At 51.4% G+C, this 15,393-nt stretch overlaps 5 protein-coding genes across 5 annotated transcripts; 3 read left to right on the top strand and 2 right to left on the bottom strand.

Annotated features, from left to right (window-relative positions):
• Positions 1-1,017: 1,017 nt before the first annotated feature.
• KD926_004306 (putative AMP-binding enzyme) lies at positions 1,018-2,824 on the bottom strand (the record flags this gene model as incomplete). The annotated part of the gene is made up of 4 exons (XM_053095136.1): positions 1,018-1,914; positions 1,982-2,118; positions 2,178-2,442; positions 2,510-2,824. The coding sequence occupies 4 exons, from the start codon at positions 2,822-2,824 to the stop codon at positions 1,018-1,020; spliced, it is 1,614 nt and encodes a 537-aa protein (XP_052950164.1).
• Positions 2,825-3,248: 424 nt separating this feature from the next.
• KD926_004305 (dimethylallyl tryptophan synthase) lies at positions 3,249-6,776 on the bottom strand (the record flags this gene model as incomplete). The annotated part of the gene is made up of 6 exons (XM_053095135.1): positions 3,249-3,523; positions 3,583-4,113; positions 4,191-4,413; positions 5,209-5,243; positions 5,470-6,681; positions 6,731-6,776. The coding sequence occupies 6 exons, from the start codon at positions 6,774-6,776 to the stop codon at positions 3,249-3,251; spliced, it is 2,322 nt and encodes a 773-aa protein (XP_052950163.1).
• Positions 6,777-7,035: 259 nt separating this feature from the next.
• KD926_004304 (cytochrome P450) lies at positions 7,036-7,670 on the top strand (the record flags this gene model as incomplete). The annotated part of the gene is made up of 2 exons (XM_053095134.1): positions 7,036-7,467; positions 7,527-7,670. The coding sequence occupies 2 exons, from the start codon at positions 7,036-7,038 to the stop codon at positions 7,668-7,670; spliced, it is 576 nt and encodes a 191-aa protein (XP_052950162.1).
• A 2,155-nt stretch (positions 7,671-9,825) lies between these two features.
• Positions 9,826-12,208, top strand: KD926_004303 (aromatic amino acid ammonia-lyase; the record flags this gene model as incomplete). Its single annotated transcript, XM_053095133.1, has 3 exons — positions 9,826-9,983; positions 10,098-10,198; positions 10,278-12,208. The coding sequence occupies 3 exons, from the start codon at positions 9,826-9,828 to the stop codon at positions 12,206-12,208; spliced, it is 2,190 nt and encodes a 729-aa protein (XP_052950161.1).
• A 407-nt stretch (positions 12,209-12,615) lies between these two features.
• On the top strand, positions 12,616-14,045 carry KD926_004302 (putative toxin biosynthesis protein; the record flags this gene model as incomplete). The annotated part of the gene is made up of 3 exons (XM_053095132.1): positions 12,616-12,955; positions 13,049-13,157; positions 13,226-14,045. The coding sequence occupies 3 exons, from the start codon at positions 12,616-12,618 to the stop codon at positions 14,043-14,045; spliced, it is 1,269 nt and encodes a 422-aa protein (XP_052950160.1).
• Between the last annotated feature and the right edge of the window lie 1,348 nt (positions 14,046-15,393).

The raw sequence follows: 15,393 nt of genomic DNA, 5'->3' as shown, positions 1-15,393 counted from the left end.
AAGCCGATATATTCCAGTTGTACGACTAGTAGTAGCAGGAATAAAGAAATTTTTAAGCCAGCAAAGGCTTATCTCATCGGTAGTCCATCCATTAGGACTAAATTAAATCCTGCTATCGCGTGGGAGCTTAATATCTTGATACCAACCCTCTATATGGACCTTCCCTTTAAAGATCACACATGGAGGAAGCGCCCAACCAGTAGAGTTGATACCCTCAATTGAATTAACCCATTCACGATTACCTGGCTGTACAAGAGAGGCCTTTCCATAGTAGTCAGCTCTAGTAACTACTCGTGCAGTAGCTACTAGGCCCATAGCGAAGCCAGTTTCGTCAAAATTGTAGATATCTTCCTGCGCGATCCCGTGTTGCATTATAGTAATTTGTACGCAGTTAAGTCACTCTTGTATAATCTTAGGGTCTTCGCATTTAGCACGTCGATAATCATAGCGTCGAGTATAACGAGTTTTCAAGCGATCTTGTCGTTTAATAAAGTTGGTGACCCAGTTCTCTCTGACTGATTGAACTGGGGTAGTACCGCGTTGAGCAAGTAGAATATTGACCATTAGTGTACTGTGTTAGATGAATTTCCAGTGACAAAGATAGCTTCATGTGATTAACACTATATACTTGTAAAACCATGTCTAGACTTGCACTTTATTGGAAGATCTATCTTTAAGCAAGATCACGAAAAACCTTTCGCTTTACTTAACATCATGGCTTGAAAGGTCAGGGGACTACTCGTATGATAGTTAACTATATTTTAATTCGATTAGTCAAAGAAGCGCCAAAGCTCCAACTTAAGAATACTGGCTAATGAGGGTAGTATTCTAGACCCAAATTTGCAACATATGTTAATTAGGAATGATTTCTATTACTATGCATGCGAATTAGTCCCCTTTTCTGAGTGAGGGCCAAAAGCTTTCCATATTACATACTTAAGCCCCAAGAAGTTAACCGGTCTATGTCTTTCGTTGATGCCTTCCTAGTCAGTCAATCTAATACGATTTACAGATAATCTAGTTAAACAAAGCCGCAATCTCTTTCTCATATAGTGCCAACGTCTGCAGCCTCGCTGTGCTCCCCTTGACTGTGGAAATAAACGGCTTATCCGCCTTGGCAAAGATCAACCGTTGCGAAGACAGCTTCACGCAGTCATGGCACTGCGAATTGACCTTCTCGATATACGGCTGCAGACTCTCCACCAGAGCCGGGCCTTCCTCTGCGCCGGGAACCAACTCGACTAGAAGAACAGGCGCTGGGCGGCTATGCCCACCAATGATGGCCGTCTTGACCCTGGGATGGGCAATGATTTCCGGCTCCAGAAGCGAAGCGTGAAGTCCGTCACCGTGGGCTAGGTAAACATAGTCATCATCACGGCCGATGATGGTCCAGAGACCCTTGTACTTCGGGTGCTCCGTCCACAGGTCCTTAGTTTCAAACGTGTCGCGGTCCGGATAGACGCTGAAGATTTGCTGCATGGCGCATTCGGGACGACGCACGAAGACGAGCTCGTGGAGAGCATCCATACGGTGGCGGAATTCAGCGCCGGAGTGTTTCTGGAACGAGAGGTAATCCCATGCATCCTTTTTGTCGTGGATGGTGGTGAAGTAGCCGCCCGCTTCGGTGCTGCCGACGCACGGGACCACTTGCGTATGAGGTGCTAAGAGATCGCCCGATTTGCTGGAGAGCGGAGCCCCAGCGTAGTGGATGAATTTGAGTTCGCAGAGCGATTCGCGACCTTCAGGTAGCAGGCAGAGTGCGTCAATGAGGGAGGGCATAAGAAGAGCGCCGTCGATCTTGCCGTGGCGGAAGGTTTGGATAAGAAGATCAGGAGTTGGAGGTGATGGAGGGCCGATGACAGATGTCATATGCATGAAGCTGGTCATGGCGAGGCTCATCAGCATGCCTACGAACTGTTTTTCTTTTGTCAATGTACACACTCCCTGACCAATGAACCAAGGTCAAGGAAACAAAACTCACATGTAGCGACGGTAAAGGCGTATACCATCTCCGCCGAGCATATTGATGGATATGAGTTTGTTCGATATCAGGCAACGACGCCGCGGTATCGACACCAGCCATCATCCGATGCGTGTAGGTTATTGGCTTTGGGTTTCCTGGCCGCAGTCAGCTAGATAGTCCTCAAAATCATATACCAAGCGCAAGATTTACAAACCCGTCGTGCCCGAAGTATGAAAGACCAACCAAGGATCATCCTTCCCCTCCTCCCACGTCTTCTCATAAACCACCGGCTCAGCCTCGCCGTCTTTCAGTAACTCCTCGGAGCCAGGAGCTGTGATTGTCTGCACATCTGACACTCCCTTCAGGACCGCATCCACAGGTACGGCCATCTCCGCGGGCCTCAGGTACAGTTTGCAGTTCTTCTTCTCTAGAATTCTTAGCTGCGCATCCGCCGTGATCAATGGAGACGGCAAAACCATCTATAACATATCAGTCTATCCGAACTATATTTCCGCAAGCAAGGGGCGAGACGGAGGGAAGACCTACCACTTTCTGCACCTTTGCTGCCGCAACGGCTAGAACAGCATATCGCAGGTCCTTAGGCCCAGCGTACGCGAAGGGTTGAAATGGTTCGGTTGTAGCTGGCAGAGCTCGATTGAGCCAGCGAGCGGCGTGATTTGCAGCGTTGTTCAACTGCCAGAAGCTGACGTCTCGGAACCCGGCGGAGAGGTCCTTGTCGTTAACAGGCAGCGAGATCCAGGACTCAGTGCGAGGGCCCTCTTGGGCTCGAGCCTCGATAACGCTGGCGAGGATGCGTTTACCATGGGTGACGCCGGGAAGAGGGAAGGTGGTGGAGGCCATTGCGTCGATGAAAAGAGATTACAATTTGTTGTGGGAAAGAACAAAAATAAAAGGGTGGGAAGTGACAAGAGGGAAAGGAGGGGAATGAGACAAAGAGAACGGGGCGAAAACGAGTGGAAGGCGAAAAGAGTGGAAGTGGAGGGGGAGGTTTCCTTGTCTTTATACTTGGTCGTGGTTGGCAGATGTTAACTTAGTGCGAAGACAGCCCACTCGCCGGGAATTAGAGCAAACTGAAATTGGATTATCTCCGAGGGCAGCCCGTAAAATCACAGAGATATAGCGTCTCTCGGATTGACCCTCTCACCAGACTGCCTATCTTATGTTATGTGAGCTGATATTTACAAGAATAAAATACTACGATGTTCAAGTATCTACCCATTAAGTGCACGACGCAGGATTCTTCCTCCACCCTCCGAATTACAGACTAACCTTCCTGCAAACCGGCCCGATTCAAATCTTTATCAAACGACCTAAGCGGGATATGTCCTTGTTTCGGGTAGTACTTCAGCTTATATCCTTTGTCCGCCTCTTGTGAGTTTCCCGATATCCCCTCGGTGCCGTTGCTCGCATTCGTCGTCTTGAACTGCTTGAACCACCCGGAGAGTTCGCGCAACAGTGGCCGCAGGCGCATCGTGCACGCAGCAGACATGTACATGCCGCTTTCGACGATAGTCCAGCTCATTAATTCCACATCGGCCCCTACCGTTGTATCACATCAGCCTACGTGGGGGATCAGAAAGGGAGTATAGCAGACATACAGGTAGGATCAATTGCCGACGTCTCGTGCGAGGTGAAAAACGAAGCGGTGCGGAAACAAGATGCAATTATGCCGATGCTTCCTGACAGAAAGACGAAGGCAATCCCGACTTTCTTGGCCACCGATGCATGTAGATTCCAGACCATATGCGCAGGGAGAAGCACGATGGCCACGTCTCCGACAATGTTCAAGATGCCACTCATCTTGAAGAAGAGAAAGAGGTCGATGCATGTGCCTTCGAGCTTCGGGTGCCAGAGTTTGGCTATCGGTCGGCATTCCATAGATCCTGTGATCGTTTGCGAGATTACAAATAGGACCATGTAGACCATCAGAAGAACGGTACATGTGCGAGTGACACCCGGGGTGAAGATGTTGAAGAGGAGGATGAGGACGGAGACTCGCGAGAAGCAGTTTGAGTAGGCTGTCAGCCAGCTGAGGGAGTAGATGAGTTTCGATCGTACAACGACCATGTTTGGGTCTTCGAGCAGGATGGCTTCGACATGGCGACCGGCACCCCCTTTAGTGACGGCGACTGGAGGTTGGTGAACATGCTGTTAATTATCACATCAAACGCAGGCAAGAAAACAGGGGAAAGCAAAGCAAACTCACGAAGAGCAGTGATACATGCTCCCACCGAGAGAAGGTACGCCGGTAGAAGCAGGAGATCCTCCAGCCCCGACTTGACACTCGGTAGGCTGCGAACATACAGGCGTAGAGCTAGCAGAATGGTGGTAACGACCAAGATGACCGACGCCGCGACAATTAGTTGCTCAGAAATATCCGCCTCCAGATATTCAACCGACACATGCTCCTTCAACATCTCGTCAAAGCCCTAGATTTTCCCGTGACCGCAGACCCGGAAACAGCGGACATCAGATGGATAATGACCCAATGTAAAGATAAAAGATGGCAGAATCATCCACTTATTGAGCATAACCTGACGAAATTCAATATAAGAAAAGAAAGAAATTCCTCGGGTATGGGCTTCTTCAACCTAGACGGGGGAAAGGAACGTCATGACAAGGTAAGGCAGTCAGCGGAGTTTGCCACTGACCCGCCCATGCCGTTCAGGTATCCCTGCTCATGTATTTCACCAGAATTCGGGGGCTGGGGGCGTTGCGTCTCTACAAGTTCCAGAACGCCGTCATACCCTGCTATACACGTATGTGCCCCAACGTACAGGGATAGTTGGTCTCTTTATGTATCTGCAGTGCAAGAAATCGCCTGTCTCGAGGGGCTGAGACACAAACCACGTACGGGCAATCACCTCATTCGCCATGCAGATGCGAGGGGCCATTAGATATTCATTTTATGTAACGCAGGTCCACCTGCGTAATGACTGTTGATTGAAATGATGAATATGGACGACTAGTACTAACCCAACCCCCCCCCCCCCCCCCTCCGTGCTCTATTCGATGGATTTGATGTTTCTAGATCGCCCGAGGTTCCCCACTGTTATGGTCTTTCTCTTCTGCGCGCCATATTGGGGGCCAAAACCCCTGCAGAGATGTGGACACTCCCTTCGCTTGATGAAGGTATGTAGTTAGTTATGCCCGTTCAATTTGTCATGTCCCTGCAAGGTCTGCTTAGGGTATGTTCTCCGTACGCCTCCCTATTGATAACTTACGTGAATTATCACTACATGGACGGAGATCATGAATGCTGCCCATTGCCGCGAATATTATCAAAACATAACTAACATGTATTTCGAGTGGGCGTGTTGCATTAATCATGTCATGTCAAACAATAGCGTACCAAGCTCCCAACATTTTCGGCTTCTATCCAATCTCTATCTACTCCCAACGCCCCGTCCGGGACCATCTGCCTGGATGATAGACTTCGCCGGACAGATAGGAGGTCAAGCTGAGTTTGCTTTTTTTAAACGCACATGCAATGTATGTCTGGACTCCACAGCCTTGTTCGAGCGTTCGAAACGATGTGTACTCTTGCAGAGCCTGGAGAAAGCGATCATCGGACTGCGCATGGCCGCGTCGGCGCCGTAGAAATTCCACTAAGCCTACCGCGATAGCATGATCGCTTTGCCCGTAGTGTCGCACGGGAATGTACACCTTCGTTTCAGGTTCCCGGTTCCCCATTTTAATGTCGAAGTTGAAAAGCATGCCGGATGTCTCATGGGTCTTCAACGGGAGTTCTTGATCGTGCGAGAAATCCGACGGGAGATCGAAGACGAGCGACCACAGCTCTTCCAGTTGCTGCAGGGCAGGGGCGTCCCATGAGGAAATCGTTCCATTAGCTGTCAGCGTATCCTTGACGCTCGTGAACGTCGTCGTGGGACTGCGGAAATAGATTTTCACCTTCGACACGGACGGCTCAACGCAGTCCACTGCCACGCCAATAATGTGGGCCGGGGTGCCCGCTTCTTCGCGACGTCGGAGCAGACGCTCCAAGGGGGCATAGGCCGGCAGCTCGGGATACTGAGGGAGTGACTGCACGGCTTCGTGGAGGACGGCGAATCGTGATCTGCCTGTCTGGTCGGCCTTGACAGGCACGAGGTACGTCTTACACATCATTCGGCCGTCGCGGGCCAGGTCAAAGCCAATAAAGATGGAGGAAGTGCTAGATGCAACCCGACTCGCAGAAGCACCCGGACTGCCAGGAATTGGATCCTGGTAGAAGGCGTCGGCGAAGTGGGTAAACCAACGCCAATCGGCGGCTGGGAGACGACGGCGGAGGTGATCGACATACGCCATCGGGGCCTGATGGTTGTATGGATCCCGGCCCGTACCGGCTCGAGGGCCGATGGGCTCGAAACTGTACCGGACGATTGGCGGTTCCTCGTCCCAGTTCCAGCTGTATTCCAAGGGCGAGTGGTCATCGGTCATGAAGCTTTTCCACTGCGGCGGCTGTCCAGGGGCCGTCGGACGTGTCCCTAAGAATGGAGCCACACTGTGAGACACGAAGTCCAGGTTTTCTTGTAGCGGGATTGCGTCGTAGCCGGCCCTTCCCATGAGGGTCTTCAATGCAGCGCTTACTGCATGGTTCCAAAATTGTCCGTTGCTTTCAGACTCGTCGGCATTGGAAACCGGGTCCCTCTCCTCCTGGGCCGCAATAGCGAGGGTAGAGGTCTGATTGTTCTGGCCTATAGTTAACAGGAGCCCTTTGTGTTTTTGAGGGATGGACAAACGTACTGAAATTGTGTAAGTGCTCAGACGGCGGCGTAGGTAAAACCAGCATGTTGAGCCACATGCGATCAGTCGCCGGCCCTCGAAATAAGGTGCCATAGTTGACCAAGAATCCCAACAAAAGAGCACTATCGAGTGGTGGTGCTATGAGAGGATCGTTCCAGAAATATAAATAGAGGGGACCAAGACCTAGCTGTGTCGTATATCAAATCTTATTAGCATTACTCCAGAGGACCCGGTCTCCATTCTTCTTACCATTTAATATATCCGTTCAGATATTGTTAGATAACTAGACCGCTGAACACGACAAGATGACACCCGAGACGGATTTTGCCCCCACCTGGCTCTCTCTCCTTCTCAAGAGTGTTTCCCGGCCGGGAGCTTGGGCAATGATTGCCATTGTCGGATTTGTGTTTGTTCTCGTTCCTTACATGAGTCGGCGTGATTCTCATGCTAGATTTGCCCATACGCAGGGCTGTCAGACGCCGACACGATATGCTCATCGGGACCCTCTGCTGGGGCTGGACGCCTTGCAAGACTCTCTCCAAGCGAGGAGACGAGGCCAGTATTTTCGCCGAGAACAGCGCTTGCACCAAGCCTACGGCAACACGTTCATGTCGCTGCTATTGGGCAGCTGGACGGTGAATACGATCGAACCCCAGAACCTCGAAGCTCTCTTTTCCACCAAGTTCAGCGACTACGAGGTGGATTCCGCCGGCGAAACGCCTTCGCCCCATTGTTGGGTGAGAGCATCTTCCAGAGTGAGGGCGCTCGCTGGGAGGCCTCACGATCTCAGCTTCAGATCTGTTTTTCGAAAGCCCAAACCTCGCAGCTGGAGCTTTTGGAGCGCCATATCCAGAACCTCCTGATAGGTCACTCCGCAGCCAATAGCGGCAAGGCTATCAACCTAGCTCTCTATTTCCATCGCTTTGCGGCCGATGTCTAGACGGAGTTTATCTTCGGTGAATCGATCAATTCAATTTTGGACCCCCAGAACCTCAACGGCGGGGCCTTGAAGGCATTCCAAGAAACGCTGGGCACTTGCGAGCTGCGATGGCTACTAGGATCTCTATCATAGCTTTATTTAGCGTTATGTGGATGCGGCTTTACAACACCGAGATGTCACACCATTATCGCTATCGTGTAAGACACCCGATCAGCACGGCATGCAACGAATCCTATTCATCGACCAACTTCGACACCAACCCCACGGCTCTCAGGGATGAACTGACTACACTGTACTTCGGTGGTACGGACGCCCCAGCCGCGCTGCTTGTCAACTTGTTTTTTGTATTCTCGAAGAGTCCGGACGTGTGGGGTCGTATACGCATCGAAGTCCAGCCCTTGGGAGGGAAACTGCCCAACCTTCAGTAGCTGAAGCGGTTATAATACGTGAATAACTGTATTCGAGAGTGTAAGATGAGACATTTTTGCCATTGGCTGAGTCTTTTCATCCTGTTTCATTTCTGATATCCCTGTAGGCCTTCGTCTTTACCCGCCCCAGCCCTCCAACTCCCGCGTCGCCATCCGAGATACAGTGCTCCCCACCGGTGGCGGACCGGATGGAGCCTCGCCCGTTCTGGTGCCTAGAGGTACAATCACCTGTCAACCTATGCGCTTCACCGTCGGAAAGACCTGTGGGGCGAGGACGCGGATGATTTCCGTCCGGAGCGATGGTCCAATGAGAAACAGTCTTGGGTGAGATCACGTTTCGGCCTATTGCTCTACTATGCATGCTCTTGCTTGACGCTGGATTGACTAATTCGTCTTGCCGTGGCGAGCAGAAATATATCCCTTTTCTCGGCGGTCCTCGTAATTGCGTCGGGAGTATGCCCCCCCCCTCCCCCCCCCCCACCCCCCCATCCCCCTCTTCATCTGCCCTTAGACAGAGCAGACGCTTACTTTTGTTCAGTGGACTTCGCCTTAAATGAGACAAGATACGCTGTGTCACGGATGGCACAAATGTTTAAATCGATTACCAGTGCTGATTCCAATGAGTGGGTAGAGGGATGTGGGCTGGCGCTGGAATCGAAAAACGGGGCTCAAGTCGTCATGAGAGGGGATTTGTAGATGTCTGACATGCATCTAACAACTAACAACTGACGCATGCACTGTATGTACAACACTTGAGCAAGGATCAGGGTCGTTTTCATGAGCTAACGAAACACCCCCACAGGAGGACCAAGAACAGCATAGTTAGCAGCTGGGATAATTAAAACCAATCCCTACGGGATGATATGTAAGGGAATTTTTCACATTTCGGATACCTCGGTAGCCATAGATAGATAACAATCTACATATACTGCCTCCGATCCCGACATATCAATTACCAACCCGTAAGCATAAGCGTCAGCCCCATCCTACCGTCCCGGGCCAACCAAGAGCCCCAGGTCCTGAAGGGCTGAAACCCAAAGGCCCCGAGATGCCAAAAAGTACTTCGTAAGACCCCGCCCGACGCCCGTGAGTGCCCCGAAGCCGCTAATGCCGGCTTATCACCGTGGGCCCTTGTCACGGATCGACAAGCGACCAAGCCACAACGCTGCGGGCCGACTGGCATTACTTTTAGTGCTGACGGCTGAGAGCGAGATGAAGCTGGGGCATGCAGCGAGCTGACTCGGTCAAAAGGAGACCTGCCCTCGAACTCAGGAGAGATTTTAGCCCCCCGAGGGCTAGAAGTCTCGACCGAGGTAAAGTTTAGCGATCTACTCGTACTTGACGCAAGCGCCAGGGTAATGTAACCGGCTCAACTGCCAATCAATCCTTCCGACGGTGGGCAAGGATACTTAGTTCATCTGTGTGATGATCATATGACTCCGAATTTGTATCTGCATGTCTTTCGTACTTTTTTCGTAGGTTGGTGGATTCGGAGAATACCTGCTTAGCTTGTTTGCGGTCATTTCCTTTCCTTTCTTTTCCTTTTTCCTTCCTAACCAAGAGTGTCAGCGGAAGTAACATGTCTTTTTGATGTTGTTTGGGGTCTTTGGTTGAATGTATTTTAATGCTTCTTCTAGCTATAAAAACCATAGTCTGGATAAAATACTGTAAACGGAAATGATTTTGAATTTCCTTAGAAAAGAGAAACGGAAAACATTAGATACGAAATGAGCATAGATCCAAAGCAGTCATACCAGTTCCACACCTCCCTGGTATTCCAGCAATGGGGTCTCCTGAATGGTCTCCTTGTTGGAGAACGAGCAGCAGAGACTCTGCTTCTCGACGGCACGGCTCTAGATATTCCGGAGGTCATTTACGTTGCTCGGTGAGTACTGTCCATACATCCAATCCCGTCTTCTGTCTTCATCTCATTCAATTCTTGGTCTTTCAAATCCGTCAGTGACTTGTTTAACGTACTGACGATATTGCGACATCGAAGATACGCAGGGAACGTAAGCGTCAACCCGACTGCATATGAAGCCATCACGCAAAGCCATGCGGCTTTGACGAAAAGTTTGTCGCAGGGGGATGTTATCTACGGTATGAATGAGGCTTTCTGATACCTCCCGCAAATGAACTGATTTAGAGCAAAAGCTAATAATAAGTTTGAGTCTGGCAGGCGTCAACACAGGTTTCGGAGGATCAGCTGACCTTCGCGCCAACGACGTCTTGGCCCTTCAGCGTGTCTTGACACGGGAGCTAAGCTATGGAATTCTACCCCCCGGGGCGCGCGATCCATGTGTCTCAAATCCTTCCAAGTCCATCAAGGACAGTAAGAAAGCTGGATATAAGGCTTTTGATCTGAGTGTCGAGCATGGAACGCAGTCGCAGCATCTGCCACTTCCCTGGGTCCGGGCTGCCATGTTACTGCGCCTGAATTCGCTAGTCAAGGGCCACTCGGGCGTGCGACCGATCATCGTGGATCGGCTGCGTGAGCTGCTGTCGAAGAACATCGTGCCGCTGGTTCCCCTACGTGGCAGTATCTCTGCCTCCGGGGATCTGAGCCCCATTGCGTACATCAGTGGCGTGCTGCAGGGGAAGCCGACAATTAGGGTCTTTCCGAGCGCTCTTCCCGACAGCAGTAAGAGTGATGTATATGCGGACCAGGCGCTAGCGCAGGCGGGGGTGGAGCCCATCTCGTTAACGGCGAAGGAAGGACTGGCAATTGTCAATGGGACGGCGATGTCAGCGGCGTGCGCGACGCTGGTACTGCATGACATTCACCAACTGGCGATGCTGAGCCAGATTTTGACGGCCATGACGGTTGAAGCGTTGCAGGGGTCTCCCGAGAGCTTCGATGCCTTTTTCTCCGAAGTGAGGCCGCATCCCGGACAGATCGAGAGCGCGCGCAACATCCGCGGGTTCCTGCGTGGCTCGCAGCTGGCGCTATTGAGAGACGGTAAAGACGGATCGCTGCGACAGGATCGCTACTCAATCCGCACGGCGGCGCAGTGGATCGGCCCCGTGTTGGAGGATCTGGTGCTGGCGCATCGCCAGATGAGCATCGAGTGCAACTCAGCCACCGATAACCCGTTAATCAACGACGCCGGGCAGTTCTTGCACGGCGGTAACTTCCAGGCCAAGGCCGTCACAAACGCCATGGAGAAGAGTCGCCAGGCGATCCAAAGCATCGGACGCATGCTTTTCACCCAATGCCAGGAGATGATCAACCCCGTCACTAGCTGGGGCTTGCCGCCAAACCTGGTGGCGGACGAGCCCAACCAGTCCGGGATCTTCAAGGCCATCGACATCTACATATCCGCGCTGACGTCGGAGCTGGGCTTCCTGGCGTCCCCCGTCAATCACGTCTACAACGCCGAGCAAGGAAACCAATCGCTCAACTCCCTTGCCCTCATCTCGGCCCGGTACACAGCGGTGGGCACCAGCGTGCTGGGCGAGCTGGCGGCCGCTCATGTCCTCTCGGCCTGTCAGGCCCTCGACCTGCGCGCCATGCAGCTCCAATTCCTCGCCAACGTGAAGACGGAGTTCTTCACGCGAACGACGAGCTTGGCCAAGAATATCCAGCCCTCAATCCTGGACCCAAATAGTGACCTCCCTCAAACCCTCTGGTCTCATTTCCTTCGACAACTCAACAATACCGTTACCATGAACAGCCCCGACCGATTCCCCTACATCGCCAAATCCATGCGCGTGCCCATCCTAGACTCTTGCTCGGCCTCTCCCTCGTCTGACATCCTCGCTCGAATGGACGAGCTCCTTTCATCTCTCGGCCCGTTCCTTCAAGACGCGTGGTGCATCAATCGCGACGCATACTTGGTACATGGCGACGCCAGCGCCGTCCTAGGGGCCGGATCGCGGAAGATCTACCATTTTGTGCGTCGCGCTCTCGGGGTGCCGTTCTTGTGCACGGAACGCATCTTAACGCCCACGGTAGAGGCTATGGCTAGTGGGCAATTAGATGAGGCGCCCACGGTGGGTGGGTATACGGGGGTTGTGTACCGGGCGATTCAGAGGGGGGAGCTTATTCCTTTAATGAGGGATTTGTTGGCGGAAGAGGAGCTAGTGTATCAGATAGCCCGGGATTTATAAAGATAGATTTGTATTTATTTTTCTCCGTGGATCTAACTCCACTATCTCCTTTTTCTTTGCCGGTTGGATGAGAAAATAGTCGTCCTTGTTGCAGCGTACTATGTACGTACGATTTGAAAACCGCATGAGAGTCCATCACATGCTGCAGAGAGAGATTATTATTTGTCAGGGTTTCGCAATCATAAATCAATAAATCGCACCCCTGCGAGGACTCGGTAAAACTATGGAGTAGTACAACTGTACGCGTAGATCGAGGCTTCTCCGACATCCGAGGCTGTCCAGCTCCCGTCGAGTCTTGGCACGTGCGGAGTTCCTTTTCAGCCTTGTCTTCCTCTTCTTTCTATTTATTCCCTCCATACTTCGCTTTGATTTTCCTTTCATCGGCCCAAATATTAACCTACTATCCAATGACAATCGAAATGACTTTCCCCTTCAAAATCATCGACCACCTCCTCCCCGGCCAACACATTCGGGAATATCCCCACAGCATCCAAGGCCGACAAGAAACGCCCCTCCAGGTAGCCATCAAGCAATATGTACCCACTGCCCAGCCCATCCCAGACAACGCAGTTACTATCATCGGTGTACCGGGAAATGGCAGCCCGAAGGAGACTTACGAGCCCTTATGGGAAGACCTTTACGGGCAGTTAAAGAAGATGGGGGTCTCGATTCGAGGCATTTGGGTGGCTGATCCAACGAATCAGGGGGCCAGTGCGGTATTGAATGAAAATGTAGTAGGAGATCAGAGTATGCTGTCTAGCCCGTTCTTTAATTTTGAAGTTTGACGTTTGGCCATGAGAGGGATGATCAGGATTGAATGAACTGACTGGCTTAATCCAGCGAATTGGTATGATCATTCGCGCGATCTTCTACACATGATCAATCACTTTCGTGACGAGATGCCCCGTCCCTTGATAGGCGTGGCACACAGCATGGGATGTGCTCAGCTGTTCGTTCTACCCACTTACCTCTCTCCAAACACATTCTACACATTGATCATTAACCTAATCATCGCAGTGTCAACCTCTCTATTATTCATCCCCGCCTACTCTCGACTTTGGTCCTTATCGAGCCCGTCATCTTAGAAGTCGCTTTCGGTGGCCCTAACCCTGGTATAGTGGCTAGTCGCCGTCGAGACATCTGGGAATCCCCTGAGAAAGCGAAGGCATCTCTTGATAAGAGCTTGTCAAAGTGGGATTCGCGAGCGCGAGAGCGCTATATTCGCTATGGGCTGCGCCCTGTTCCTACGCGACTCTATGATCCGGTTACAGACCCTAAGGTTCCTAAAACCGCATTGACCCTAACCACGACAAAGCATCAAGAAGCATGGAACTTCTTCACGCCAAATCTCGAATCGGAGGACTTGGATCGCTTTCTTACGCCGGACTGGGACCCTGAGAAAGAACGTCCGTACCTTTTTTCTCGCCCGGAGTGCTGGTCCGCTATGCGAAACCTCCCATTTGTACGACCCTCTGTGCTCTGGGTCTTTGGTGGTAAGAGCTTTCTCTCGTCTCCTGAGGCACAGGACTCGAAGATGCGGAAAACTGGGACAGGTATTGGAGGGAGTGGTGGCGTCGCGCAGGGGATGGTGGAGAAGGCACTACTACCGAATAGTAGTCACACCCTAGTCTTTGAGCAAGTGGATTGGTGTGCTCAGGCTATAGCATATTGGATTCAGCGGTGGTTTCAGAAGTATTTAGAGGGTGAAAAGTTCTGGCGGGAGTATGTGAGTCGGCATTCTGAGCCTGGGATGGTAAAGTTGTCAGAGGAGGCTTTTCAAATCGCGCAAATGCCAGTTGGAACGAAGAGGTCGGAGAAGCCGATGGGAAAGTTGTAAGGTGCAGTATGTATCATTAGGGTGCAGCTAATGTAAGGATGTATGTTGAGCCGTGAGAAAGGAGCTCGCTCGCTTTATTAGGACAGGAGTGAAACGTCATCGGAAGAGGCCAATGTCGGAACTGTCAACGTTATTCTCATAGATTGGCTAGCACTGCATAAGAATCAACATTCAAGGCGCCTTGTATTCCTTCTAGAAAGCCCCAACCTAATGTGACATCCTGAAGCCAGGGAACTTCCCGGTGTGGAGGAACGTTCGGGAGGAACGTTCTGGTTAGTTAGTGTAGGATCTAGGGACCCTCCGGTAGGCATCCAGGAACCTTCCTGGATGCTCTGCAGGCATTCCTGCCTGAGGCGGAGACTCGGGCAGTATATAGAGCCTCTACATCCTCCCTTCTAGATAGCCTTTCTTCCCCATGGGAAAATTCCTTGACTCAGAGTCAGAAACAAACTTGTCTTATACTAAGCTCCTTTGTAGACCGTCACAATAAGGAGGTATGCGAGAAAGTTGTACCCCGACTAGCTCTGCATGAGCTGCGAGATAACACAAGCAATAACAAGCAGGGATAGAACTTTCTCAAGGATTCTTGCACGCGGACAGCGTTACCGACTACTGGCGAGCGGTAGCTGTTCGACCGAGTCCTTGAAACAAGTTGGCTGCGGGATAAATTCCTCGAACTGCGCCGGATCGGCCAGGAAGATCACGTTCTCTAGCGGGAAAGAATCGTGACCCGTTATTAGCAGGATATCGAGAAATTTCTAGAGCGGCTTCTTTTGCTCGTCCATGTAACTGGCGGCTAACCAGGCCGAGCAACTGAGTTGTTCAGCCTTTGCTATAGCAATACCAAATATAGCTGCCATCGGAGTATCTTTATCGAGTATAGACTAGTCAATACGGTTACCAGCTACTACAAAGGCTATTCGATCGATAATACTACAAAGATCATCTATCGCTATCTCCCGAAAGCAGTTATTGAGCTCGTAGTCTATTACCTCTGGTTAGTCCTCCCCTTTAACCAGGCACTCGAGCGGCTCGTCCGGAACTACCGACAATCCGGCTTACCCTATCTCTGGCCTGCAGGGGAGGCAGGGGAGGGTATATGAGCCAGTGAACGACTGCGGAAGGTACTGCAGCAGGAGACCCAGACTTACCTAAAGATAAAGCTGAATATTATGTCCTTTCGGCATGCAGCGATCGCTATTTCACGCGTTCATTTCAAAAGGCAGCAGATTTAAACGGGATTACAGGACCGATAATGATAGCTAGGCTGGCGATGAAATTGGTGGAATGCTTGATCAATTCTATGCAGCGAGGCTGCAGACTAGCTAACTATCTACGATCGCTGTGT

The sequence above is a fragment of the Aspergillus affinis genome (assembly GCF_023601865.1).
Source record: "Aspergillus affinis strain CMG 70 chromosome Unknown NODE_209_length_35079_cov_88_031627, whole genome shotgun sequence".
In the NCBI taxonomy this organism is placed as follows: Eukaryota; Fungi; Ascomycota; class Eurotiomycetes; order Eurotiales; family Aspergillaceae; genus Aspergillus; species Aspergillus affinis.
Note: the sequence above shows the minus strand (reverse complement) of the source record. Positions and strands in the feature narration are given on the sequence as shown.